We start from the raw sequence: 27,077 nt of genomic DNA, 5'->3' as shown, positions 1-27,077 counted from the left end.
GAGACCAGCTTGCAGAAGAGACAGAACCTGCCTCCACAAACACATACATACACACCCAAAACAATTAATGCATGTTTAATTTATTCAAAAAAATCATATGACTATATATACACCTATTAAAACAAAAATTTTTAAATCTTATCTAAATTTTTTAAGTTAAAGTAACTTCTTAGTACCATTTAGTAATCTAATCAGCCTAATTAGATTTCTCACCTTACTAGGATATGGAAATGTTTCTAAAGAATATTTTTTGAAATAAATTATTTTAATTATTTTTCTATAAAACTGATCTTTAAAACTGTATTTTATGATTAATCTATTTGAAATTATCAATAACTTCAGCTGACTATTCTCTGCAGATATATTCTAAGAAAATACTCCTTATATATACATGTGTGTGATAATTTAACTCTTGTCTCATAAGTTCTAGTCTTTGAGAAAATTCTGAATAGCATTTAACTTAATTCTGAAATGCTCTAATTTTGTATTGCTCTCAAACAAAATGATTTAATCCGAGCCTGGCCCTTAAATGACTGGGAATGTGAAGTAGAAAATGCAAATGAAGCAAAACTGGCATCACTACTAACTGCTGGATCATGAGTAAGTAGGTTTCCATCCACCACCTTTACTTAAATGTCGTATAAATGTTTTTAAAGGAGTGGAAGCTACTGAATATGAAATAGCTTTCAAGGGATCTCACTAAGAAGAGCAGAATGGGATTTCTGAACTTTGCAGAGACATCAGTCCCATGGATAAGTGTATGCGCATACCTTATAGCTGGCAGACTTAATTCCATCAGGAACTTCATCCTGAAAAAGAAAACATTCATTGTATCTTCTGAAAAAATATTTTAAATTCTTATGACAAATGAGAAAAACCCCCAAATTATTAGAGACTATTTTAGGTGAGAAGAGTTAGAATTTTTTAAATAATTTCTTTAAATTAAATAAAACTTCAACAGGTATGGTAGCACACAGCTTTAATCCCAGCAGTCTAAGGGCAGAGCCGAGAGGCTATCTGTGTTTGAGACCAGCCTAGCCCACACAGCAAGAGCGATGAAATAAGATCTGCTCTCATCAAGGCCCATATATTACTGATCACGTACTTACTGTACCATGGAAATAAAAATGCTTACATTCTATAACTCTTGTTGGTATACAAGACAAATGCGGTATCAAGCTGATTAAGGCGTGGCAAATATTCCAAGACCCTTGGGCTGCTGTTTGTCACTCTTTGGTCCCTATTAGGAAATGTCAGGATAAGGCTCAGGCTTGCCTACTTGAAGAGAATGTCTCTGAGCCTGGCTTGTCTCTGCTCTTAGTAGGCATAGTTCAGAGGCGTACTGTAAGGCTCAATTCAATTAGTGTTGCCCTTCTCAACTAAACCACAACAGCAAGGGCAGAGCTAAGCTTATGTAACCAGGGCCTGGCACCCAGCAGGCTCACACGGAATATTCATTATTCAAATTGCATGCTAATTAATGCGTTACCAGTCTCTGGTCTCATTTTCAGTCCATGATTCACAAAACTACATTGTCTTTCTAAATCACGACATTTCTCTGCCAACCTTATATATATTTATAAAATGGGAAAATTTTAAGGTGGATATTTTCCCATTATGTAAGGTTTTTCTTTTTTAATTTTTAATATTAATTTGTTTATGGGAATTTCACACGTATATAAAGTACATTCTAATATCACTTCTATTTCTCTTACTCCCCTCCTCCCTGCAAAGCCCCCTCCCACATTCAAGACGTTGTCGTCTTTGTATTTGTTTTTTTGTGTTTTGGTTTGGTTTGGTTTTTTTTTGTTTTTCGAACAGGGTTTCTCTGTATAGCCCTGACTGTCCTGAAACTCACTCTATAGACCAGGCTGGCCTCGAACTCAGAAATCCACCTGCCTCTGCCTCCCAAGTGCTGGGATTAAAGGTGTACGCGCCAAAAACCACCGGGAGGTGGAGGGGGGGTGTTAGAGCCTAAGGACCAGTTCTGTAACAAGGTATTTCATAAGTTAATCCTTGAAGAGTTGCATTGTGTGTAACTGAAAGCATGCTTCACATTCTCATGAAGAAATATAGAAAAGTAACAGCTGACATTGCTGTAACATCCTGCTCGGTCCCGCTATGGAGCAATATTTACATGTATAAAGTAAATCACGAGACCATAAACCCACACCACACACGTCAAGGTGGTTATTACCTAAACCAAGAAACTAACACATAGCCACATATAGGAGATATCAAATACAGGAACTCTTGTGTGCCACTGGTAAAACATATATTGCTACAATCTCTATGGAAGACAGTTCTATAACTCTTTAAGATTTACAATTACCACACAACCCAACATATCCATCTGTAAGAATATATGAAGAAAATCTGAAAGGCCAGAGATGTGTCTCAATGATACAAATATATTGAACAGCAGCAAATAAATGAATATTTACTATCTAATGGATATATATAAATCTAGACATTCAGCAATACATTGATGTTATGGTATGTTCTACTTAAAGATAGATTTATTCATTCATTCATTCATTCATTCATTTATTTAATGTATTATGAATACACTGTCCCTATATTCAGACACACCAGAAGAGGACATTGGATCTCATTACAGTTGGTTGTGAGCCACCATGTGGTTGCTGGGAATGAACTCAGGACCTCTAGAAGAGCAGTCAGTGCTCTTAACTACTGGCCCTTGATATATTCTACTTAAAAGCAGTATACTAAGTGAAATAATGCCAACTATAAAAGGACAAATATATAATTGCCTGTGTTAGGAGGCAGGTTCCTAAACAATCAAACTGACTGAGGGAAAACAAAAAGAATGGCAGTAGCCAAGGATGAGGGGCTGGGTCGGTGTTTAAGCTGCAGGGGTTCAGTATGCGGGGAGAGGATTGGACAGGGCTAGTCGGTGGCTGCACAGTGTACATGTACTTAAGCCACTGACTGTCAGCTTAAAGGTTAGGTGATCAATCTGTGACACACAATAAAAGTGAGAAATAAAAACACAGATATGTGGTGGTGCCTGGTATAGGAAAGTAGGGCCTCATGCATGCTAGGCAAGAGCTCTGCCGCTGAGCTACACCCCAGGCCTATGTACTTGTAAAAACCTACAGCATTTGAAAGTGTAAAAAGGGAAATCTCTGCTTTCACAATAGAATACTCCAAACTTCCAGAGTACAAACAAATATCAAGCCAAAAGACCGATTAATTTCTCTAATAAGTTAAAAGACTTTATTACTCAGATAGGCAGAGAAGGAACCAATGTGGAATCCCTTAAATAAAAAAAAAATGATGCAGGGCCAGCAAGATGGCTCAATGGGTAAAGGATCTGGTACCAGGTCTAAGGGTCTGAGTCAATCCCTGGAACCCACCAATGAACCATGAGGAGAGGGCAGGGCTCACTCCAGCAAGCTGTCACCTCCCCAGTTGAGCCATGTGACATGCCACCCCTTACCACCAACAAATAATGTAATAAAATATTTAATTTATTGACTTCATAAAAAATAAGAATGTAGGGGGCTGGAGGGATGGCTCAGCGGTTAAGAGCACTGACTGCTCTTCCAGACGTCTTGAGTTCAATTCCCAGCAACCATATGGTGGCTCACAACCATCTGTAATGGGATCCGATGCTGTCTTCTGGTGTGTCTGAAGACAGTGTACTCACATATATCAAATAAATCTTAAAAAAAAAAAAAAAAATAAGCCAGGCGGTGGTGATGCACGCCTTTAATCCCGGTATTTAGGAGGCAGAGGCGGGCGGATTTCTGAGTTCGAGACCAGCCTGGTTGGTCTACAGAGTGAGTTCCAGGACAGCCAGGGCTACACAGAGAAACCCTGTCTCAAAAAACAAAACAAAAAAAACCAACAACAACAACAAAAAAAGAGTGTAATAACCATAAAAATGTAATTGTACTTAAAAAAAATACTGGAGGGCTGGAGAGATGGCTCAGCAGTTAAGAGCACTGACTGCTCTTCCAGAGGTCCTGAATTCAATTCCCAGCAACCACATGGTGGCTCACAACCATCTGTAATGGGATCCAATGCCCTTTTCTGGTGTGTCTAAAGACAGCTAAAGTGTACTCATAAATAAAAAAAAATAAAAAAAAATACTGGAAAGATAATGAACACTTTTAGTCCCAGCACTTGGGAGGCAGAGAAAGGCAGATCTCTCAAGTTTTGAAGACAACCTGGTCTATATAGTGAGTTCTAGACCACCAGGGCTACATAGTGAGAGATCCCTTCTCAATAATAACAACAATAACAATAATAATAATAATTCTATTACCATTAAAAGTGTAATTCAAAATAAATTTTAAAGGTCTGAGAGATGGCTCAGTCATTTAAATGCTTCCCATAAAATCCTGAGAGCCTGAGTTTAGGTCCTCAGCCAGCACCCCGGGGAGGAGCCAGGCTGGAGGCAGCCCCTGTAACCCCCGTGCTGCAGAGGCAGCAGCCATCTTGCCTTATCAGAAATACAGTGGAAAACGACAGGTTAAGTTTTGTATTTATTTAGGTTTATGATCTATAAATTGAATGTTATATTTAAGCAGAATCACATTACAGTTTGGTTGATGCTGGCCCTTTCTGAAAACTTGTAAAGAATGAGGAGAGCTGGGCAGTTCTTACAGAGTGACAGGGTTTGACAGCACAGTCTCTTCTTCCACACTGGTTGATGTCATTCCAGAAAGGACATGGCTTCCTCAAGTTTACCTACAAAAGAATAGAAAGTTGTAAAAATATAAAGCCCTGAAAGTATAAGTGACTGCTGGCACCATGATCACGTGGTTATGCTTTATCCAAGAGTACACCGTTTCTCCCACTGCCAAGGTGCCTTGTCTGTATAAATGTGCAGCTGCGGGTAAGCCTGGAGAGAGAGGCATGGACTATCACTAAACAGACCCTGGACAGATGGCAGCTGGGAGTCAGGGTTCAAATCAGTACCACACAGCTCCTATTTATGCAAGAGAACAGGAAGGAACTGTGGACCAGGTTTTCGAAGCTCTTTCCATAATGTGCTCACTGATCTACTACTGTTAAGTGTTTAGTAAATCCAAAAGTGCCTCCTCACAAAACAAAATATTTATAATAGTTGGAGTCCATCTGACGGCTGACAAAACAGTTTTACCATTATGAGAACAATATTACCATTCTATTTTAATTTAACCAGTCAGTTTCTACCTCCAGAAATTACTGAAGTCTAAACACCAGGGCTGTGGGGAGAGTTCAGTTGGTAAAGCGCACAGGGTGTGAGTGTACTCCCAGAAGCCATGTAGAAGAAAGAAGCAGGGTGGCCTCCCAGGGCTGGGGCAGCAGGGACCAGATCACAGAAATCAGCCAGGTGAGCCTGCTGCCAGAGCTCAGGCCAGTAGGAAACCAAGTCTGGAAAAGACAAGTGGACTGTGCCCGAGAAACACACCCACGGTTGTCCTTGGGCCTCCTCATGCACAGGCGCTTGTACACACACACACACACACACACACACACAGTCCAATGGGTGGTCCCTCAAGCCAACAGTTCATTTGTGAGCCAAGGTTTCCTACTAACTTTAGCACACATTTTAAGAGGCAGAGGCAGCCCTGCAGGTGAAAGTGTCTGATGCATAAACGTGACAACCTGGGCTTCAACCCCAGAACTCACAAAACCATGAAAAGCATACAGAGTTGTCCTTACCTCCACAGGCATAGACACCTGCACACAGACACACACACACACAGACACACACACAGAGATGTCAGGCCTGAGTGTCTGCATTCATATGTACATACCCATCTACACACACACAGACACAGACACACACACACATACATACACTCACACATACACATCAGACACAGACACACAGACACACACTCACACACACACACACACACACACACACACACAGAGACACACACACAGACTTCAGGCCTCTCCGAGTGCTGGCATTGACATGTACATACCCATCTACACACACACACACACAGACACACACATACCACACATACACACACCACACATACCACACACATACTTCAAGCTCTCTGAGTGTCTGCATTCACATGTACATACCTATCTACACACACACACACACACACACACACGCACTAAATTTTTTACTTAAATCTTGTACACATTTAAATAATTACCAATTTCAGTAAAAGTACTAAAGTTTAGTCATCTAAAGAAATATAATCATCCATTATAGCATACTTATATAAAAAAATTGAAAGTACCTTATAATATCTAAAGTAGTCACTTTCAAGAAGCTTTTGTAGTCTTGGGAAAAGTCTGTAGTTATTAAATTTATCGATGGTCTCAACATCACAGGTACAGTCATCCAGGTAACCGCTAACCTGTTATAACAAAAAATGAAGCATTGAGTTTAATGGTCCCTGATGCCCCAAGGCCCTTCTCCTCACAAAGTCATCATTTTTGAAAGTCTGCTTCTCAGCAGCATTATCTTCCCACCCTCTCTTGGTTCCCTAAGATAGAGAATGCCAATAATCCAGCAAAGTTGTTGCTCTTCTTGTATCTCTAAAGCAACACTGTGGCACGTTTATAGACTCAGCTGAGGTCCTATGTACACAGAACTAGACCCTGAGCAACCACCCATAGCCTTACCTTCCAGGAGCCAGTCGACCTGGCCAGAGGTTGGCACTAAGATTAAGAAGAAGAGAGAAATGTCGCCCTATGGCTGGACCAAGCAACGAGAAAACTCAAATCATATTTCATCACATGAACTGACAAACACACACAGCAATCAGGAGAGAAAGATACCACAGAGGGGCAGGCGGGGGAGTGCAGAAATAACTGCTTCTAAATCCCTAGAGCTTGTGTGTGTGTGTTTTTCTTTGTCTGTCTCTATCTCTCTCTTTCTCACGCTCTCATTTTTCTGAGGCTATATAGCTCAGAGACAGCTTAGTGAATGTATAAAGAAAAGTAATACTAACTGGGCGTGGTGGCGCATGCTTATAATCCTAGCGCTTGGGAGGCAGAGGCAGGTGGATTTCTGAGTTCGAGGCCAGCCTGGTCTACAGAGAGAGTTCCAGGACAGCCAGGACTACCCAAAGAAACCCTGTCTTGAAAAACCAAAAAAAGAAAGAAAAAGAAAAGAAAAGTAACACTAATTAATAAAACAAACAGTAGCTCTTATCCTCTTGTTCTCTTGTTTCTCTTTCCCTCTTGGGCTCTTCCCTTCCCCCCTCTCTTCTCCCCTCTCTCCATGTGGTCATAGTCAGCCTCTACTTCTCTACTCTCTCCTCTCTGCCTTTCTCTGCCTCTATTAGCCTCTTTGATTCCCCTCCACATGCCCTAAATAAACTCTATTCTATACTATTAAAAAAAAAAAAAAGAAAAGAAAAGAAAACCAGTAAGTCACTTTTAAGACTGACAATCCAGGTGGTGGCGCACGCCTGTAATCCCAGCACTCTGGGAGGCAGAGGCAGGCAGATTTCTGAGTTCGAGGCCAGCCTGGTCTACAGAGTGAGTTCCAGGACAGCCAGGGCTATACAGAGAAACCCTGTCTCGAAAAAAACAAATCCAAAAAAAAAAAAAAAAAAGACTGACAATCCCAACTACTGGGTAACATTGGGGTAATAAATTGACCACAAATGCTCAGCACTGGTATCGTGAACCTACCTCCTATATCTAACTATTGACTCTCTATACCAAGATGAAATGAGAATTTAGAATCAGCCAATGTTGTTGGCCGTAAAACTTAGAGTTTGGAGCATTTATTTGGAGCTAAGCAGGCACTTAATGAAAGTTAAGCAATAAGTACATAATGATTCAAAAAATAGAAAGAAAGAAAAATGCATCACCACAATACTTTGGTGTGCTATGTCTACACTGTAAACTATATTGAAAATATGGAAGGGCCCAACCCCTCACTAAGGAGCTACTGACAGCTGCCAAGGAGAGTTTCCTTAGGGATGTGGTCCCTGGCAGGGTGACCAGGCTCCCGTGGATGGTCACACACCCATACATACAGAGCAGCACAAACCGATCTTGGAGAAGAGTTTTTTTAAAAAAGGATAGACAGGCACTATGCACACTTTTAATCCCAGTGCTTGGGAGGCAGAAGCAGGCAGATCTAAATCAGCCTGACTGGGAGGAGGAGGGAAAGGAGTGCGGATGGACAGAATCAAAATGCATTACAGACATGTATGGAGTTTTCGAGAGTGAGTAAAGATATATAAAAAGGAAGAAAGCGAGGGCTGGAATAATGACTCAGCAGTTAGCTGCTCGCACTTCTCTTCCAGGACCCAGGTTTGGTTCCCAACACCCCTGTGCTAGATCCAATGCCTTCTCCTGGCCTGCCCAGGCATGAACTCACATGCACATACCCCACACAGAAATACACACAAACACACACTTAAAACTTTTTTAAAAAATAAGAAAGTGGGACAGGTGGTGGGGGACTGGAGAAATGGCTCAGCAGTTAAGAGTACTGATTGCTCTTCCAGAGATCCTGAGTTCAATTCCCAGCAACCACATGGTGACTCACAACCACCTGTAACAAAATCCAATGCCCTCTTCTGGTGTATCTGAGGACAGCTACAGGGTACTCATATATATAAAATAAATAAATAATTCTTTAAAAAAATAATAAATAAATGTTTTTAAAAACTTTTTTTAAAAATAAGAAAACATCCAGGCAGCGGTGTCACAGGCCTTTAATCCCAGTATTCAGGATGGCAGAGGCAGGCAGATCTCTAAGTTCAAGACCAGCCTAGTTTACAGAGTGAGTTCCACGACAGCAAGGGCTACACAGAGAAACCCTGTCTCAAAAGAACACAAATAAATAAATAAATAAATAAATAAATAAATAAATGTAAATAAATGAAATAAGAAAACAGGTAAGTAAAACTTTATTAAAACACTGAATTAATATCTACCCTTGGACTATATGAAATCCTATACAATCTTCATTTAAGAACATTGAAAATCAGGCTGGAGAGATGGGTAGGAGCACCGACTGCTCTTCCAAAGGTCAAATCCCAGCAAACACATGGTGGCTCACAACCATTCATAAAGAGATTTGATGCCTTCTTCTGGTGTCTGAAGACAGCTACGGTGTACTTGCAAATAATAAGTAAATAAATCATTTAAAAAAAAGAACACTGAACACCAGTACTGGGCGATGGGGGAGAAGGCTCAGTCTACTGACTTTTCTGGTCTTATTTACTAGCAATCTGATCCATATATCCCAGCATTTCTATTTTCACTCCTTTTGAGTTTGTAAGGATAGAAATCACCTACTATTTCTAGCCTTTGATTTGAACTGTTACAAAAGAATGGCATTAGGAACAGCAGGAGGAACAGCAGGAGGAGGGGACCAGCACACCTGAGCCAGCCAGTTATAAAAGGAAGCCAGGACGGCCTTAAATCTCTAAATCCCCAACCAAGACAAATAAATGATAGAAATGCCACATACACACAATAAGATTCTGCTATTTAACCTCAGTAGCCCCGGAGGACATGCTAAGAGAATTAAGCCAAAGAAAGACATGCCTGGCCTCACATGTAGAATATATTATGAAAGGAGGAGAAAGGAGAAAGAGAGAAAGAGAGAGAGAGAGAGAGAGAGAGAGCAAGAGTAAGAGACAGACAAAGATGGGAAGAAGAAAAGAAGAAAAACTAGAGTATTACAAATGAAAGGATACAACAAACAAAAAATCTACACCAGATTGCAGGGCATACGATTGTAGGGTTGTGGGTCCTGCGTCTGCTCTGCCATGGTCACTTGGGAGGCAAAATAGCCAGGAGTTTGACTGCGTTTACCGCAGGCAGCTCACTCGTGGTGGGAAAGCGCAGTCTGAGGCATGGGATAGCCAGAGCTGGTTCAGGGGTCCCCAGGGCCTGCAGCGAGGCTGGGGCCATCTGGTTCTCGGTCTCTTGGACACCCAGGCACTGGTAGAAGCCATGGAAGAGCTGAGAATGGAGTTGGGGGCACATCTAGCCCAAGGCAGGGGGGGTAGAGGGAGGAGCTCTGGGAAGGAAAGCTTATTGGATACCCCTCAGACCTCTAGGTACCACATTAGCACGGAGAGCTCTGTGTTGAGCCTATGTGACTACAGGCCATGTCTCTTTTCCTATTGTCTTGATCTGAGATGTTAGGGATGCCTCATCTACATGTGGCATTGCCCTTCCGTGACTGATGGTCACAATTCTAAGCCCAGCTGCAGCTAGTGGCAGGGGTCTGATGCCCGAGAGCAAGTGAAGCTCCTACCATTGTCCTTCAAGATCTCTGGGGCTTCAAAGCCTTTAGCTCAACCAAGGACCAAGCTACCTCTCATGGTCCACTGCCCCACATATGATACTGTCAACTATCTCTGCCTAAAGTCTAAGTTTTATTCAAGTTCACAATGTCGGGCTAGAGAGATTGCTCAGCAGTCAAAAGCTCTTGATGTTCTTGTGGAGTTCCAATGTGCAATTCCCAGAGCCCACATGGTGGCTGACAACTGTAACTCCAGTTCCATGGGATCTGGTGTCCTCATCTGACCTCCACAGGCATGTGCATGATTCACAGACATACTGTAAGTAAAACACTCACATACATAAAATAAGTACATTTTAAAGAAAGAAGGAAGGAAGGAAGGAAGGAAGGAAGGAAGGAGGGAGGGAGGGAGGGAGGGAGGGAGGGAGGGAGGGAGGGAGGGAAGGAAGAAGGAAGGAAGGAAGGAAGGAAGGAAGGAAGGAAGAAAGAACACACAGCATTGTGAAGTGACTCACAAACATTTCTTCCATATACTCTATTCAGAAAAGTCAGGAATGCAACAGGCACTTAAGAGTCAATGGCTATCTCTCCAGTATAACCAGTTTCAAAGATCCCTCTGTCTAGGATTTAATACATCCACCCAGCAAATCATCTCTCCCACAGGCCAGGAACACAGCCTAACAATTAAAGCTATTTTTAAAACTGATTTAACAGGACCCTTCGCAGGTTAAATCTACTGAAGCACGTTTGAAGAGTATGTGTTGCAGGATTTTTCCCTGTCCAATTAGATCTGTGCAGAGAAGGTCTATGATTGGACAGGGAAAAGGGGCGGAGCAAGGAGTGGCAGAGAGAGGTGGCGGGCAAGAGAGATTAGAGAGATCAAAGAGGGCCAGGAGGAATGGAGGCCGAAAAGATGTCATCAAAATGTTGGAATATTGGGAAAAAGCTTTTATCATTATCAACTGGCTCTGAAACTGGCATCTTGAAAACTGTAATATTATTTATATATAAATCTGATTAATTAATTAAGCTTTAAGAGTTTGAATTTACTTGATTACTGGGATGTGGGTCGGCCGATTACAGGGATTTATGGCAGAGAGGGAACACAGCTGGGATGCTGTGGGAGCTAGCTGGGAGAGAACAGCTGGGTGCTGAGCAGGACAATGCTGGGACATGGTGCTGTGGCCTGTCAGGGCACGAGAGATGGCGGGAAGAGTTTTTTAAAATATTTCCCACAATAGGTATGTCTACAATGTCTACTACAAGCAAAAACTGATGTGTTTGTGGAGCTGGCATGAGTGTCCTTCCTGCATCAGCCCGAGGCAGACCTAGCACTCAAGTAACTGCAGCGTCCCCACCGCAGCAGCCTGAGTGCGCCCCGCAGCAGCCTGAGGCAGGCCTGCCACCCTCAGGGGGCTGAGCATCACTACTGCTTACCAGACTTAAAAACAGTTTTAGTGAAAAGGAATATACACTCGTGTTAAATTAAGTGCGTCCTCCATAACAGTCTTCAATGTTTCTTCTGAGAATCTATCTTTGAAATATATTCCACTACTTGTACCTAAGGTTTTACTACATTCACTTTCACTAATGATGCATAATTCAACATAACTGTCAGAAAATAAAAATAACAAACTGGAAGGACTCTTCACCTAAGTCTGTCTTTGTGATAACACACACTATCTTGGTTCCCAGAAGGAGTACTTCCTGAATGCAGATTGTTTACTCAAATGGGGATAAAGTCAACTTTCTATATAAATTAATAATATTATTAATTAACATTCTAATAGGATAATAAAAAGCAAGTGATTGTAAGAAGGATTTACAAGTCCCAAACAATTAACCATTTTGAGTAATGAACAGTAAACAATAAAACACTATTATGAAAAGAGTTTATAAAAGGTTGGAGAAATGCCTCAGTGGTTGTTCTTGCAGAGGACCTGTGTTCAATTCCCAGCATCCACATAGCTCACAACTAACTATCTAACTCCAGTTCCAGGGGATCCAATGCCCGATTTGACCTCCAGTGACTCCTGGCACTCAAGTGGTACACATACATACAAGCAGGCAAAACACTCAGACATAAAATAAAGCTAAAATTTTTTTAAATGATTTATAACATACATGAAAATCATGTTAAAAGGCCTTGACACTAGCGCAACGATGTGATAATTGAGCAAGCCCAAAGACTCATTACAGCCATCACCCATCACAAAGCCCAATCCCAGCGAGCTATGCAAGCAGCTGGCTAAACTAAAAGATTTTTTAACATCTTACACTGAAACCTCCCGAACATGTGCTGAGCACCAATCAAATACTAGGTTTGAAAACCAATTTTTTGACTCAGTTTTGATCTCAACATGTGATCTCAACAAGCACCGGGGACTTGTTGCAATGACCTTCTAAGGTCAAACAACCACAGACTGCTCTGACTCAGACAGCACCTGTGAACTGAACCCCACTGCAAACCAGATACCCATGCGACAGCAGGAGGTATGTGGTGATGAGGTAACCCAAGGTAGATGTGGAAAGAAGGACCCACTGGCAGCAAGAAGAAAAAAAACAAAAACAAAAAAACAACAACAAAAACAAAAAACTAAGACGATTTTGACTGTTTCTGCCGTTAGCTAGGCTATACTTAGGAAACAAGACTCTCACTATGTAGCCCAGGCTGACCACAAATTCCTGCCCAGGCTGACTGCAGATGTTAGCCACAAGCACCACTGTTCCAGGCTAGTTTACTCTTACTCAAAGTTGACTCTGAAGAGGAAAACCAGAAACTCTTCCTTTAGAGAAAAAGTGACTTAGATGATCGTGGGGCACACCTTTAAACCAAGCTCTCTGGAGGCAGAGGAGGAGTTCCATGAGTTCAAGGCTAACTTGATCTACAGAGTGAGAAACCCCATCTGGAAAAACAGGAAGAGAAGAGAAAGAAGAGAAGAGAAGAGAAGAGAAGAGAAGAGAAGAGAAGGATGGATTAAGGAAGCAACAAAGTAACAAAGTTAGTTTTAGCAGACTAGGGAGCACTTAAATATAAGGATGTGGAGGGCTGAAGAGAGCTCAATGATTAAAATCAAGTATTGCGCAGTATGGTAGTGGTGCATGCCTTTAATCCCAGCACTCAGGAGGCAGAGGCAGGTGGATTTCTGAGTTCCAGGCCAGCCTGGTCTACAAAGTGAGTTCCAGGAAGGACAGCCAGGGCTACACAGAGAAACCCTGTCTCGAAAAAACCTAAAAAAAAAAAAAAAAAAAAAAAAAAAAAAAAAGCAAGTATTGCTCTTCCACAGTACCTGAGTTCTATTCCCAGCACCCATGGGTGGCTCACACTCTAGTTCCATGGGATCCAACATCCTCCTCTGGCCTAGACACTGCATGCATGTGGTGTGCAGACATATATGCAAATACACATACACATTAAATAAAAATAAATAAATCCAAAAAATAATAAGAGCTGGGTGTGGTGATCCAGTACTCAGGAGGCAGAAGCAGTGAAAGCTCTGTAGGTTCAAGGACAGCCTAGTCTACACAGTGAGTTCCAGGATAGTCAGGGCTATGTCAAGAGTGGCTAAAGATAGATAGATAGATAGATAGATAGATAGATAGATAGATAGATAGATAGATAAACAGACCTGAAGATATTTTGACAACAGCTAAAAAACAAACAAACCCTTAATTACTAACCAAGGGAAAATGAAAAAATAATTAATAGTTACTCAATTTTAAGGATATATCCAAAAAGACTGGGTGTGAAACAAAGTTGAAGAGTCAAATAGTATTTTTATACCATTAACCAGAGAACATACCTGAAAGTGTAACTCCTAGGATCTTTTCTCAACACCACTAGTTAAAAGTTGTTTATTCCTATCTCAAGTGTTTAGATGTTAAAACTGTTTACCTGAAATTTGTAATCAAAAGAAAAATGGCCTTTTTCTGAACTTCCAACAACTCATTTCTGCTCCAAAATTACTCAACAAAACAATAAAATCCAAAAATTTAAAGGGATGAAACAGATAATACCTCTTCTTCCTGGCACTCAAGCGTCTTACAGTATCATATGCTGCATACACGCATTTCTGATCACAAATAGTAAGACCCACGAAGGACCTGGCTGTCTATCCCTCCATTTTTTATAAATGTAATTTCAGAGATCGAAGTCCATCAAAACGAAAGCTAATGCTTGGTCATTTGCCTGAGGACCTGGGGTAAATCCCTGTGTCCCATGTGGTGGATGGGAAGAAAGATTCCTGCAAGCTGTGGATTAAAAACACTCCCTACTATGCGTACATTCACAGGTACAATATACATACCCACAAAATAAACCAGTATTTTAAACATCATAAAGAACAGTAATGAACAGTCAAGAGGAAAGGGGTGCAGGCCAGCGCGAAGTGTGGTCGTGAACGCCTGTATAGCAATACAATTTACATATTAAGTAACACAGTAATAAAATGATATACACTTTTAAACAGTAGAAAGTCTGGGGAACCGCTAATATTCAAGAGTTCTTCCAGGCCTTACAAAAATGCACTAAGACACATCGACTGAATCCAGATACTTCTGGGTGTTTTCCAAGCTGTTAGCATTTTCTTTAGACTACAAAATGAAATTCATAGTTATTTCAATGCGCCTAGCCTAAAAGGCCTCATAAAAAATTTTAGGGTACACTACGAAACAAAATTCTTTGAATGTTTTGCTCACGGAACCCACATCTCCTACAGAAGTAAATATCACAGTTCATAATCAAACTGAAGAGCTAGGGCCTGCCTGGGATTCCGCAAAGGGAGTGTCAGGATGCGAGAATAAGCTTTAGGAAGAAAGTGCACCAAACACAGGCCGAGAAGTCACAGGACAACGACAGCCGCAAAGACACCAGGCAGTTGGACCAGGGCACCCAAAGAGCCCCGCAAGGTCATTCAAACTCCGGACAACGACAGCAAGACCAAAAGAACAGTAAGTCTCCGCAAGAATCCATATCAGGAGCAGAAAGGCTGGGGACGCCCAGGGCAATGAGCACACAAGGTGCCCAGGTGCCGGGTCCACTCAGAACCCCAAGTCCTGTGGACACGGAGCAGTCAAGGATGCAAGGAAGCAGTGTGACAAGCTGGCCAGGCGCCCACGCCGACTGAAGGGTGCCCCGGCCCGGGGCGATCGGGAACGCAGTGCGGGCCGCGCATCAGGATCGCCCGCGCCGGAGATACGCAGCCCGTGGGCCGCCCGCACGCCTCACCTGGCAGAAGCAGCGCTGTGCCGCCGTCTCCGGCTGCCGCTCCTCGCCGTGGCCCAAGCGCAGCAGCCATAGGACACTCAGGAGTCCGACCAACAAGCCCCGGGCGCGGCCCATCGCCGCTCGCCGCCCACCGCCCTCGGCCCGCGCCACTGTGCCTGGCTCCCCAGCGCAGGCCGCGCGCCGGCTGAAGAAGCCTGCGTCCGCCCCGCCCCGCCCCGCGCTCCGCCCTCCGCCCTCCGCTCCCGCCCCCCGTGCGGACGTGCGGCGGCGCGCGCCTCAGTCCACGCGAGCCTCGGGCGTCCGCCTGCCTGCGCTCCCTGCTCACGCACCCGCCTCCGGGACACCTGTCTTGCAGCTCGCCTGGCGTAAAGATGCGGTCCTTCCGGGGTCCGGGTATCCCCGGAGCCACACTGCCCGGGGCCCGACGCCATCCTGCCCGCCCCATCCCGCCCCGGAGCTCACGCTGGCCCATCCTCTTTCTCACTAAGAGGAAATCGCCTGGGTTACGTGTCCGCCGTGCTTTGGCTGGCTAAAGGCAAGAGGATGTTGGAGTTCATCTGGGGAGCACGACCGGACACACGATTTTGAGGCTTTCTAGTTTTTCCCCTTCCTACTTCCTACAAAGGGAACAGGTGAAATTGGTTTCCGAAGGGCTGGGCGTCGCATCGCGATCTACATACACCTATAATCCCAACACTAGAGACTGTGGCAAAAGGATTGTTCAGTTTCTGTAATCCCAACACTAAAGACTGTGGCAAGAGGATTGTTCAGTTTCAAAGACAGCTTGAGCTACATATTTCCTGCCCTATAGAGTTAGGCCCTACTTCATAAATAAATGTTTAAATACAATAATAAATACATGTTTTTATTAAACTAGTATAGGGAAGATATTAGTTCAATGTGTACTCAACTTCCGATTTATTCATAAAAATAGTCTCTTTTTTTTCTGTGTTTCATGGGAATCAGGCGTATTTCACAAGCTAGAGCAATGTGGTGCTCCAATCTCTCGTTTCATAAGTGGAAACGGGGATAGCTAGTGCCAGGCAGTGAGAAGAAGCCTTCCTTAGCCTGTTATCTATAGTTGTGTTGTACACATAGTAAGATAATATGGCCTTATAAGCTAATATTGTCTTCACGATATTTATATTCCAGCTCATACTTACCTTTTCTAGAACCAGATCATAGTTTCTCCTTTTCAGGTGTTTTTCCTGGTGTCCTTTTCACACAGTTCCAGATTCCAAGCAAGTTTCCATCAATTTATCTTGCAAAGATGAGTTTGACATTGCAAGTACAAAGATGCATCAGACCTAGCTGGTGCGTGGAAGACACCCATAAAACTGACAGTATTGTCATCTTTTCATTCTTCGTTGCTTTGTTTTGCTTGGGGTAGTGGATTTTGATTTTTTTTAAAGATTTATTCATTTATTATATGTAAGTAAGTACACTGTAGCTGTCTTCAGACACTCCAGAAGAGGAAGTCAGATCTCATTACAGATGGCTGTGAGCCATCTACACTATAGACCACACTGGACTCAAACATGCGGGGGTCAATCTGCCTCTGCTTCCCTAGAGCTGACATTAAAGGCCTGTGCCACCACAACCAGCCTTTCAATCTTATTTTTAGTTCACTAATAATTGTGTGTACAATGTGATGTTTTCCATCCATATATACGTTGTAGGAAGACTCAATCACATTAATATATCTATCACCTCACCAGCTTGACTTCTTACAAGAATGTTTAAAAATAAGTCTATTAGCCAGGCGGTGGTGGCGCACGCCTGTAATCCCAGCACTTGGGAGGCAGAGGCAGGCGGATTTCTGAGTTCGAGGCCAGCCTGGTCTACAGAGTGAGTTCCAGGACAGCCAGGGCTACATAGAGAAACCCTGTCTCGAAAAACCAAAAAAAAAAAAAAAAAAGTCTATTAGTAACTTCCAAGTACACAGCATATAAACCACAGCCTCCATGTAATACGATGGAATCAATGGTCAATAAAACTTACTTTTCCAGCCTAACTGTACCTTTGTGTCCTTGGACTAACTTCCCTTTCTCCAACCTTCTCTGGTTACCACTTTTCTACAGATTCCACGAGATTGGATTTTTTAAACTTTCACATGCGTGAGATCACACAATGCTTCTCTCTTCTCTTGCTTCATACCACTTAGCGCAGTGTTCTGCAGTCACAGCTGTGTTGCAGGTTATCACAGTCCCCTTCTTTTTCAGTCTGCACAGTACTCTGTGTCAGGCTACATACACTCAAGGGTGTGCTGCGTTATTTGTTCATCCACTGATGGACGTTTAGTCTGCTCCTGGCTACTATGTGTAATGCTGAGCCACACTGAGACCTACTCAGACCTCTTGGAATATTATCAAAAAGATGAGTGGCTAGGCTTGGTGGTTCATAGTGTAGTCGCAGCACACATTTAGGGCTAGCCTGGTCTACATTAAGCATTCAGGGCTATGTAACAAGTTCCTGTCTTGGAAAAAAAACAACAACAACAAATCCACTAAGCAAACAACAAAAAAAGGCTAATAAAGCTGGGCATAGTGGTATACTTTAATTCCAACAGAGGTAGGCAGATTGCTGTGTGTTCCAGGCCAGCCTGGGCTAGGGGTAGTGAGTTCCAGGACAACCAGAGCTATACTGTAAGTGTTAAAAATAAGAACCTACTAGAAAAAAACAAACAAACAAAAAACCCAAAGACTAAGGCAAGAGGATCTTGAGTTTAAATCCAGTTGGAGCTACATAGCAAGACCTTTTCTTAAAAAGAATTAAGAAAAAAATTATGTATGTCATACTTGGGAAATAGAAAAGATTCCACAAAAAACTAAACATAGAATTACCAACCTGGTCATTTCCATAAATATCCTTTGTGTAAACATCTGTGCAAGTTGAAATTTGTATACTGAGTGGATACTTGCCCTCTCCACGTTCGATATTTGTATGACATCTTTGGCAACATGTCCTTCCTCGTATTTCTACCACTGCATTGCAAGCTTTTAACACTGCTTAAACATGGCCTCCATCTCAAGCATACCTTAGACTCCCAGGTTTTTGTTTGGGAATGAATAGCTTTTCCAGGCCCTCTATCATCAACAATGAGAGGCAAAGCAAGGGAAGAGAAGCACTGAGGGAGCAAAGTGCAAGTTTTCTGAAGCAAGCTTGGTGCAGCGTAAGAGTCTCCAGCGAGGCGAGAGTCTGAGTGTCAGCTTCCCCGAGAGTGTCCAAGAGGCCTTTACCTCAGTCTCCTGAGTGAGTTTGCTTCTTCAGTATGCCTTCCTAGGCATATAGTGTGAGGCCCACGAAATGGCTGACTAGTCATTCAATAGCAATCTCAAGAGTGCCAGAGCATGGGAAGTTCAGACCTCAATTCTGAAAGCCCAGCCTCCTGTTACAGGTTTGTTCAGCAACATTAAGTTGTTGGGAGATGAACTAGATCATGAGTTTGTTATTCTAATACTAGAACAACATCATGTCAGACTTAATGCACACAGCATTTCTTGACAGAGTCCTGATTGCTATGTAAATAGGAGCTATTATTTTTCTTTTAATGAGCAAAGCAGGAAGGGCCTTGCACCAGTTTTTCAAAATGGGACATGAAGGCATCTACAGGAACCTAGGCGCCTAAACAATTTCCAGCATTAAACAGACAAGAAAGAAAGAATTCAAAGGAAAAGATGAAGTCACGGAACAATGACTAAGCAAAACTTTAAAGGCTCGGTGCCACATGATTAGACCCGGTTATCTAATCTTGACTGAGTACAAATATCATATTGTCAGGCCTTCCTTGCCACATGATCAGAACTATCTGAGGTGGGAAGGCACAGCCACTGAAGCTGTCTTTATGTACAGTTCCTGAGTAAGCAAGCTATGTATTACAGTCCCTGACTTCACGACTTCATTTCCCATTCCTGCCTCAACCCACAGTCTATCTGGTTTCCAGGTTACCAGCCCTCCTGCTCCTCTTTAAATGGAGAATCATCACTAAATTCAATGACCATTTTCCAGGAAGTACATGCTGCATTTTGACAAGGCTGAGTCCCCTCTCTTTAAATTCAGTACAAGGTGTAGGTTCTCTTAATGACCTCCTCCCCTTTTGTCTCTCTCAGCAGGTAGCCCAGGCTGGACTCTAATTCACTGGCTCCCTGCTCCACTTCCAAGAACTAGGACAGCCACGCCCACCCTCCTTATCCCTTCCTGATGCTATTTAACTCTCTCCTTCCTGATCTTTCTCACAGTCCACTTTTAAGATGTGACTGCTCCTTGGGACTCCATCTATGTTTTAGCATCTCCTTGAGAACATTGCTTAGTTCCATAACGTTAAATGCCTTCTCTACTCTCAAGTCTCCCAAGTGTATATTTCTAGTTCAGTTTTTCCCTAGAGCTTCACAGTTCAACTGCCTGTTGGTCATGTATGTCTGCCTTTCTGAGCGATAATTGGTCACAAATGTCTGTGGCCAGGCATCTGGAAAGCAGGAAGATGCATTGGGCTTCCTTCTGGTTTTCTTTCAGATCCCACAACCTTTTGATGCACCATGATGAACCTGACAGGCTTCATGGAGAAGAACTGAGCTCCGGCTTTCTTTCTCAGCTAATTTATTTCCTCATTCCCTTAACTAATCAACTGGCTTGTAGGCTTATATCCCTCAAAAAAAAACAAACAACCAACAAACAAAACCATGAACAGCCTCCACCCAAGGCCAGTTTCTGAAATATGTAAGTCTTATCACATTTAAGTTTTCCAACGCTCTCAGCTGTTTGAAAAGTTAAGCTCAAGACTCCTGACATTCAAGGCCCCTTACGATCTGAGCCTGCCTACTCAGGCTTCATTCCCAACACTCTGTCTTTACCAGGATGGATTCTTAACAATTTCCCCCCGAACGGCATGTTTGTCAGGTGCCACATCTCTGCTCACATGAAATGAGTTTGAAAACCTGACATTTGCCCTCCGTGTCCTGTTCTTCCACAATTGTACACACCATAAGGAATGAACAATACCCGTCTATGTGCATGTTCTCTGCGTTCATCACAGGGCAGAGGCCTTGACTTGATGTTTGTAGCTCCTCAGCCCTTACTCCGCAGTGAACTGTGTGTTGCAGAAGAAGAGTCTGGGTGAACTGAGGAATGTATGAGTGAATTAGCAAATTAGCAAATCTAAAAGGATAATGGAAGCTTAGGGTAGCACAGGACAATGTGTTGTTTAAAAAAAAAACAAATTAGAGAAAATGCTGTCAAGCTTATAGGACAAGCAGCCAAGTGTTATGCATTAGAGGGAAGTAGTAATTGTGGGTGAGGGTGAAAAACGCTGAACTTGGAAAAATTTACAAGAGGCACGGATGTAGGAAAAGTGATGTGAAACCCAGGGCTCCAACTACATGTTGACTCTGTAGGTAGAGGGATCCAAATTCACTCAGAGAACATTTCAAAGCCAGGAGTGTGCAGTCAAGAGTGGCCACAAACTCAGAGATTGCTGACTCGGCACGATTCAGGAAAAAGGGGACAAATTCTGAGCCAGGCACAACATGGATTTTGTGGAGACACTCTTAAACCTCTCCCCAGAGCACCTGCTCTGTTCAGCTTGAGTGACACTCGCTTCCCACTCACATCATCCCACCCAACGGTCGGTCCTCCTGTTCTGGAGCCTGCTCTGGCTGTAGACTGACAGAAGAAACTAAGTGTCTAACAGAAAGAAAAGTCTGCAAGCTTGGGAGCCTGAGTGATAGCTTAGCAGCTAAGCATGCGACCACTCTTGCAGAGGACCCCCATTTGCTTCTGAGCACCCACATTTGTTGGTTTATAATTGCCTTTAACTCCCAACTCCAAATATGGAAATCTGATCACAATACTACAGCTTTAAAAATTGCAATGCTCCCCAGCTGTTTGAAAATTCAAAACTCTCGACATGACATTCAAAGCCCCCCAAGATCTGACAGCTTCATTTCTACCTTTTTAAAAATGAAGGATTGGGGTTGGAGAGATGACTCAGTGGTTAAGAGCATTGACTGCTCTTCCAGAGGTCCCGAGTTCAATTCCCAGCAACCACATCGTGGCCCACAACCCTCTATAATGGGGTCTGATGCCCTCTTCTGGTGTGTGTCTGAAGAGAGCTACAGTGTATTCATATAAGTAAAAATAAATAAATGTTTAAAAAAGAAAAGAAAAGAAAATGAAGGATTGCTAACAGTTATCTCATTTTAATAGGTGAAAGAAGGGAGCTGGTGAGATAGCTTGGCGATTAAGAGCACTGGCTACTCTTCCAGAGGTCCTGAGTTCAATTCCCAGAAACCACATGGTGGCTCATAACCATCTATAATAGGATCTGATCCCCTCTTCTAGTATGTTTATGTACATGCAGATAGAGTACTCATATACATTAAATAAATAAATCTTTTTTTAAAAGGCAGAGGGAAGTTTCATACATTAAAAAAAATCTTTTAAGAAGTTATACAAAAAGACAGAGAGAGAGAGCTGGAGAGATGGCTCAGTGGTTAAGAGCACTGACTGCTCTTCCAGGGCTCTTGAGTTCAAATCCCAGTGACCACATGGTGGCTCACAACCATCTGTAATAAGATCTGATGCCCTCTTCTGGTGTGTCTGAAGACAGCTACAGTGTATATATAATAAATAAATAAATCTTTAAAAATAGTTTAAAAAGACAGAGCGTGGGGGTGGAGTTTGTGTGTATGATTGAAATGGGAAAACCAGCAACCTGGCCCAGTGGGAGAAGGCTCCACCCACCAAACTTAATTACCCTGAGTTGAATGCCCAGGACCCACACGGTAAACCAACTGGAACACCACACACACACACACACACACACACACACACACACACACACATGCAGACTCCCCACACAAGACAAATAAAATGTAATTTTAAAAATAAGAAATGAAATGAAAAAACTCAAATGATTAAAAAATAAAATCTAATCACCCAAGTGTAATTAAGACCTTAGAACTAATTAACAAGAAACGCCAAACCAAAAGGATGGCTATCCAGACTCAGAGCCACTGGGCACCCAGCTAAGGGAGTGGAAACCGTCTCTATCAGAATCTAAGGTTTTAGAGCAGTGGTTCTCAACCTCCCTAATGCTGAGACCCTTTGATACAGTCCCTCATGTTGTGGTGACCATAAAGTTATTTTCATAGATACTTCATAACTGCAATTTTACTGCTGTTATGAAATTTAAAGTAAATTTCTTTCTTTTTTTCTTTCTTTTTTTTTTTTTTTTTTTTTTTTTTGGTTTTTTTTCGAGACAGGGTTTCTCTGTGTAGCCCTGGCTATCCTGGAACTCACTCTGTAGACCGGGCTGGCCTCTCAAACTCAGAAATCCACCTGCCTCTGCCTCCCAAGTGCTGGGATTACAAGCATGTGCCACTACTGCCCGGCTTTAATGTAAATTTCTGATATGCAGGATCTGGTAGGCAGGCCTCAGTGGGGTCACAACCCACATGTTGAGGATCCATCGTTTATGACTGTGAAACAAAATATTGTAGAAGCCACGGGAAAATAAGCCAGGACCTTCAAAATCTTGAGAGAAGATATATTCCCAGACAGACTTAATCGTATTTGAAGGTAGATTTAAGACATAAGGTATTTTTAGGTCAGGCATGCAGTTGTAGTTCTCTGGGAGGCTGAGACAGAAGAATGCCAAGTTTGGAGCCATTGGGCTGCACCTGATCTCCATTCTCAGAAAAATGTTTGTGGCCTGGTGGCATGGTACACGCTAGGAATCTCATTGTACAGCAGTCTAAAGCTCAATGACTGTAGAAAGGTCCAGGCCCACCTACACCGCATAGCGGGAACATGCCCAGCTCTTCTTTTCCACTTGAATCTTTATAGCACTTTTAAAGATTGTTTGCATACACTACTTTGATGGAAGTGAGAACCATACCACCGCTCTTCATGTGATTCATCTTGTCTGATTAAAATGAAGATAGTTTTCGGAAGCCTGGGAACTTACTTTCCACTCCGACCCAGACTCTTAGTGCTTAGCTCCAGTTACACACAATTCCATTTTGGTAGACATTTGAAGTACATGTATGGGACAAAATACTTGTAAACACTTGAGAGTGCACTCACCACTGAGGCATATCCTTGTAGTCCTGACTATTACCAGATAACTCCTCAATTGGCTGAAACAGGAGGAATTATTTGAGTCCATTAGTCTAAGGAACGATACCTCAAAAGAAAAAAACCTTGAGGGTCATAGGTTGTATGTGAGCAAAAGTAGTTGCTACTTGCCTATCTGGTACGATCTGCTAATCTCTCTCTCTCTCTCTCTCTCTCTCTCTCTCTCTCTCTCTCTCTCTTTCTCAAAAAGCAGTTTCTATTGTACCTATCCCTGTGGAACAATTTACTCCCATTTTAGTGACACTGAACCACAAACATTTCATCTCAGTTTTGCTGGGGCGGCAACTCAGGAACTATTGAGTGAGCTCAGTACGTGACTCAGTCTCATGCTGTTGCAATCAAGACTAAGGTTGCATTCATCTGAAGTTGTCCTAGGGCTGGACATCTGTGGCCAACATCACTCATTTGCATGACTGTTGGCAGGAGGCCTTGGTTCCCTGTTGATTGTTCTTTCCATGGGGCTTTCTGTAGACCTGTTGATGTGTCCTCATGGTAAGGCAGCCAACTTCTTCTGGAGTGGGTATTCCAGGAGAGAGTAAAGAGGCAGCTTCGGTTTGCTTTCTGTTTTGTTTTTGGTTTTTTTGTTTGTTTGTTTTGTTTAGTATCCTTGTCTCCGCAATTGTATGCTGTCACATCCACTTTAATCATCAGGAGGAATCACTAGACTGCGAAAGAGTAATTAGGCTCCATTTCCTAAAGTGGTTAAGTGTCAGAGCTGTGCACACATTTTAAAATGACTTTACTCACCAGTACTAAGTTAAAGGATTGTAGATCAGAAGACTATGTGTGCCTCATGAAGGCTTAAATCCCTTTTATTACTTAACTTTAAAAAAGAGTCTATTTAGTGTATTTTTGTGTTTGCGTGTTTCGTCTGCATGTACGTGTGTGCGTGATGTGCTTGTGTGCCACACCCACGGAGGCCGGAAGAGAGTGGTGGATTGTAATACAAACTGGAATTGGAGGACAAATGGAGCACAGAGGGTTGTGAGCTTCTGTGTGAGTGCTGGGAATCCAACCCCATCCTCTGATCCATTGCAAGAGCAACCAGTGCCTTAACCATTGAGCCATTTCTTTCTTGTTTTTAAATATATATTTATTTTATTTATTTATATCACTACACTGTAACGTCTTCAGACATATCAGAAGAGTGCATCAGGTCCCATTATAGATGATTGTGAGCTACCATGTGGTTGCTAGGAATTGAAGTCAGGACCTCTGGAAGAGCAGTCAATACTCTTAACCACTGAGCCATCTCTCCAGCCCCTTAAACCATTTCTTTAGCCCTCTATTATACTACTTTTAATGATTTCCAAATAAACTAATAATATCATATATTTTCATACCTCTTCTATTCTACTCTGATATTTAAATTTCTTTGCGTGAGATTTCTTAGACTTTTTTGATACTTATTTTTACTTCTAATTGTCTGTGTGTGTGTGTGTGTGTTTGTGTGTGTGTGTGTGTGTGTGTGTGTGTGTGCACTCACATGAGTGCACATGCATGAATGCAGTTGCCTGTGGAGGACACTAAATGCCCTGGAGCTGGAATTTCAGGTTGTTGTGAGCCACAAGATGTGGATACTGGAAAGCAAACTTGGGTTTGCTCCTAAGTTGCTGAGCCAGCAAAACTGTGAAATGAAATATTTGTGATTCAATGTATACTACTGAACCATCTCTCCTGCCCCTAGGTACATTTGTTAAATATATCCGCTTATCTGTCACAGTGCTTAATATCATTTACATATTTTGTATATATAAGTATATGTCAATATATATATATATATATATGGAGAGAGAGAGAGTTTATGTTCTCAGACACTGTCCTAGATATATCCATGAGCAATAAACAGTCACCATCTTTGTGTAAGTTCTTGGGCTTTCTATGGGGAATGAGAAAAGACACTAAACATTTAATCACATATATGAATATATATTTACAAATTATGTTACTCTTTCATACACACACACAACACACACTCATATACACACAACAAAATAGGGTTGCTGTGGGCATGAGAAACACAGAAAGTTCAGCTGAAGTTAGAATTTTGCCATATGGGTAAGAGGAAAAAGAATCCAGAGTTAAAAAGATTGACAAAGATTATGTTAAAATGACATTCTGATCTGTGCTCATGTAATTTTGTTTAACCCCAGAGAATAAACTTGAATTCTATTTTATGTGTATGGGATGTTTTGTCTGCACATGTGTGTACACCACTGGGATACCTGGTGCACATGGAAGCCAGAAAACACCATCGGATGCCCTGGAACCGGAGTTAAGGGGTGATTGTGAGCCACGATGTGGGTGCTGGGAATTGAGTGCAGGCCTTCTAGAAGAGTGACCTGTGCTCCTAATAGCTAAGTTATCTCTCCAGACCCTGTGTGCACATATTTTTGCTAAACTGTACAAATTGGACTGCCTTTTATATTCTGTCTTGTCTTTTCTTCTTGATGTTAGAATTGAGATGTATTGGTATGAACCTACTCATTTGATCAAAATAGTGTGGGAGAAAGGACACTTCCTGTCACTTTATTTATTGTCTACTTTAAAAGCCATTTTTAGCAAAAATACAACAGAAAACTCACATAATATCCACACCATTTTCTCCAAGTAAATTTGGAGGACTCTGTCACTTTGGGCATTAATTAACATAATTGTATATGTATTTGTAAAGTATATTCATTTATTTTTAGGGTGCTGGGAGTTAAACCCAGCTGTGTCTTAGATAAATATTCTCCCAGTGTTATACTCCCAGCATGAGAATAACAATTTAAAAGAGAACAATTAGCATATGCCCTATTTTGGATTAACCTTTAGTTATGTTGTCTATTTAATACCCATGACAATCTTTTTAAATAAGTACAATTATGCTGATTTTATGAAGACATCAAGATATCACCACCCCTCCACCACAGAGATCTGAGATAGACTTCGAAGTTCCTACCTTGGTCTCTGCAGAAACTTTATCTTGTGTTCTACATCTCTAGCCCATTTCCTTCCAGTCCTGCTGGCCCCCTTTTCCTGATTGAAGTGAGCCAAGCTCTTTGCTACCATAGAATCATGCACTTGATGTTTAATCTGTTCAGAAGACTCCGGTGGCATAGTGGGGCACCTTCTGATCTCAGATGTGCTCAAAATTTCTTCTCCTCTTTATTCCATAATATCCTTTTATTTCAATTGTAGCATTTAGTAAATTAAGATACCTTTATGATTTATTATTGTTTGTGCATCTACACGTGGATCTCATGCCACCTTTTGCCGCCTTTAGGTGGGTTCCATGAATCCAATTCAGGTCACCTGACCTCCATGACAAGCGTACCTTTGCCCATTTAATCATCTCTCTGGCCTCTATTCAAGTCATTTTTAATTTGTTTATTAGATTAGAAGCAGGTCAGTACTTTATTGAGAAACTGGAAATTGCCTCATTCTGCTCATGCAGCTGATATCAAAAGGCTGCGTCTGGGGGCTGGAAAGTGGTTCACTGGTTATCTTCCTAAAGATCTGTGTGTG

General features: G+C 42.2%; 1 protein-coding gene across 1 annotated transcript in view; it reads right to left on the bottom strand.

Moving 5' to 3' along the window:
* Ero1a (endoplasmic reticulum oxidoreductase 1 alpha) overlaps window positions 1-15,627 on the bottom strand; it is a 40,504-nt gene extending 24,877 nt beyond the window's left edge. The window contains exons 1-4 of the mRNA XM_052191725.1: window positions 15,435-15,627; window positions 6,222-6,341; window positions 4,636-4,719; window positions 771-809 (exon numbers count right to left, since the gene is read on the bottom strand). Coding sequence (XP_052047685.1) covers window positions 771-809; window positions 4,636-4,719; window positions 6,222-6,341; window positions 15,435-15,548 — 357 coding nt within the window. The 5' untranslated portion in view covers window positions 15,549-15,627. The remainder of the gene's footprint in view (window positions 1-770; window positions 810-4,635; window positions 4,720-6,221; window positions 6,342-15,434) is intronic.
* Window positions 15,628-27,077: the final 11,450 nt, after the last annotated feature.

Source organism: Apodemus sylvaticus, chromosome 8 (genome assembly GCF_947179515.1).
Source record: "Apodemus sylvaticus chromosome 8, mApoSyl1.1, whole genome shotgun sequence".
Taxonomy (NCBI): Eukaryota; Metazoa; Chordata; class Mammalia; order Rodentia; family Muridae; genus Apodemus; species Apodemus sylvaticus.
This window is presented reverse-complemented; position numbering and strand designations above follow the sequence as displayed.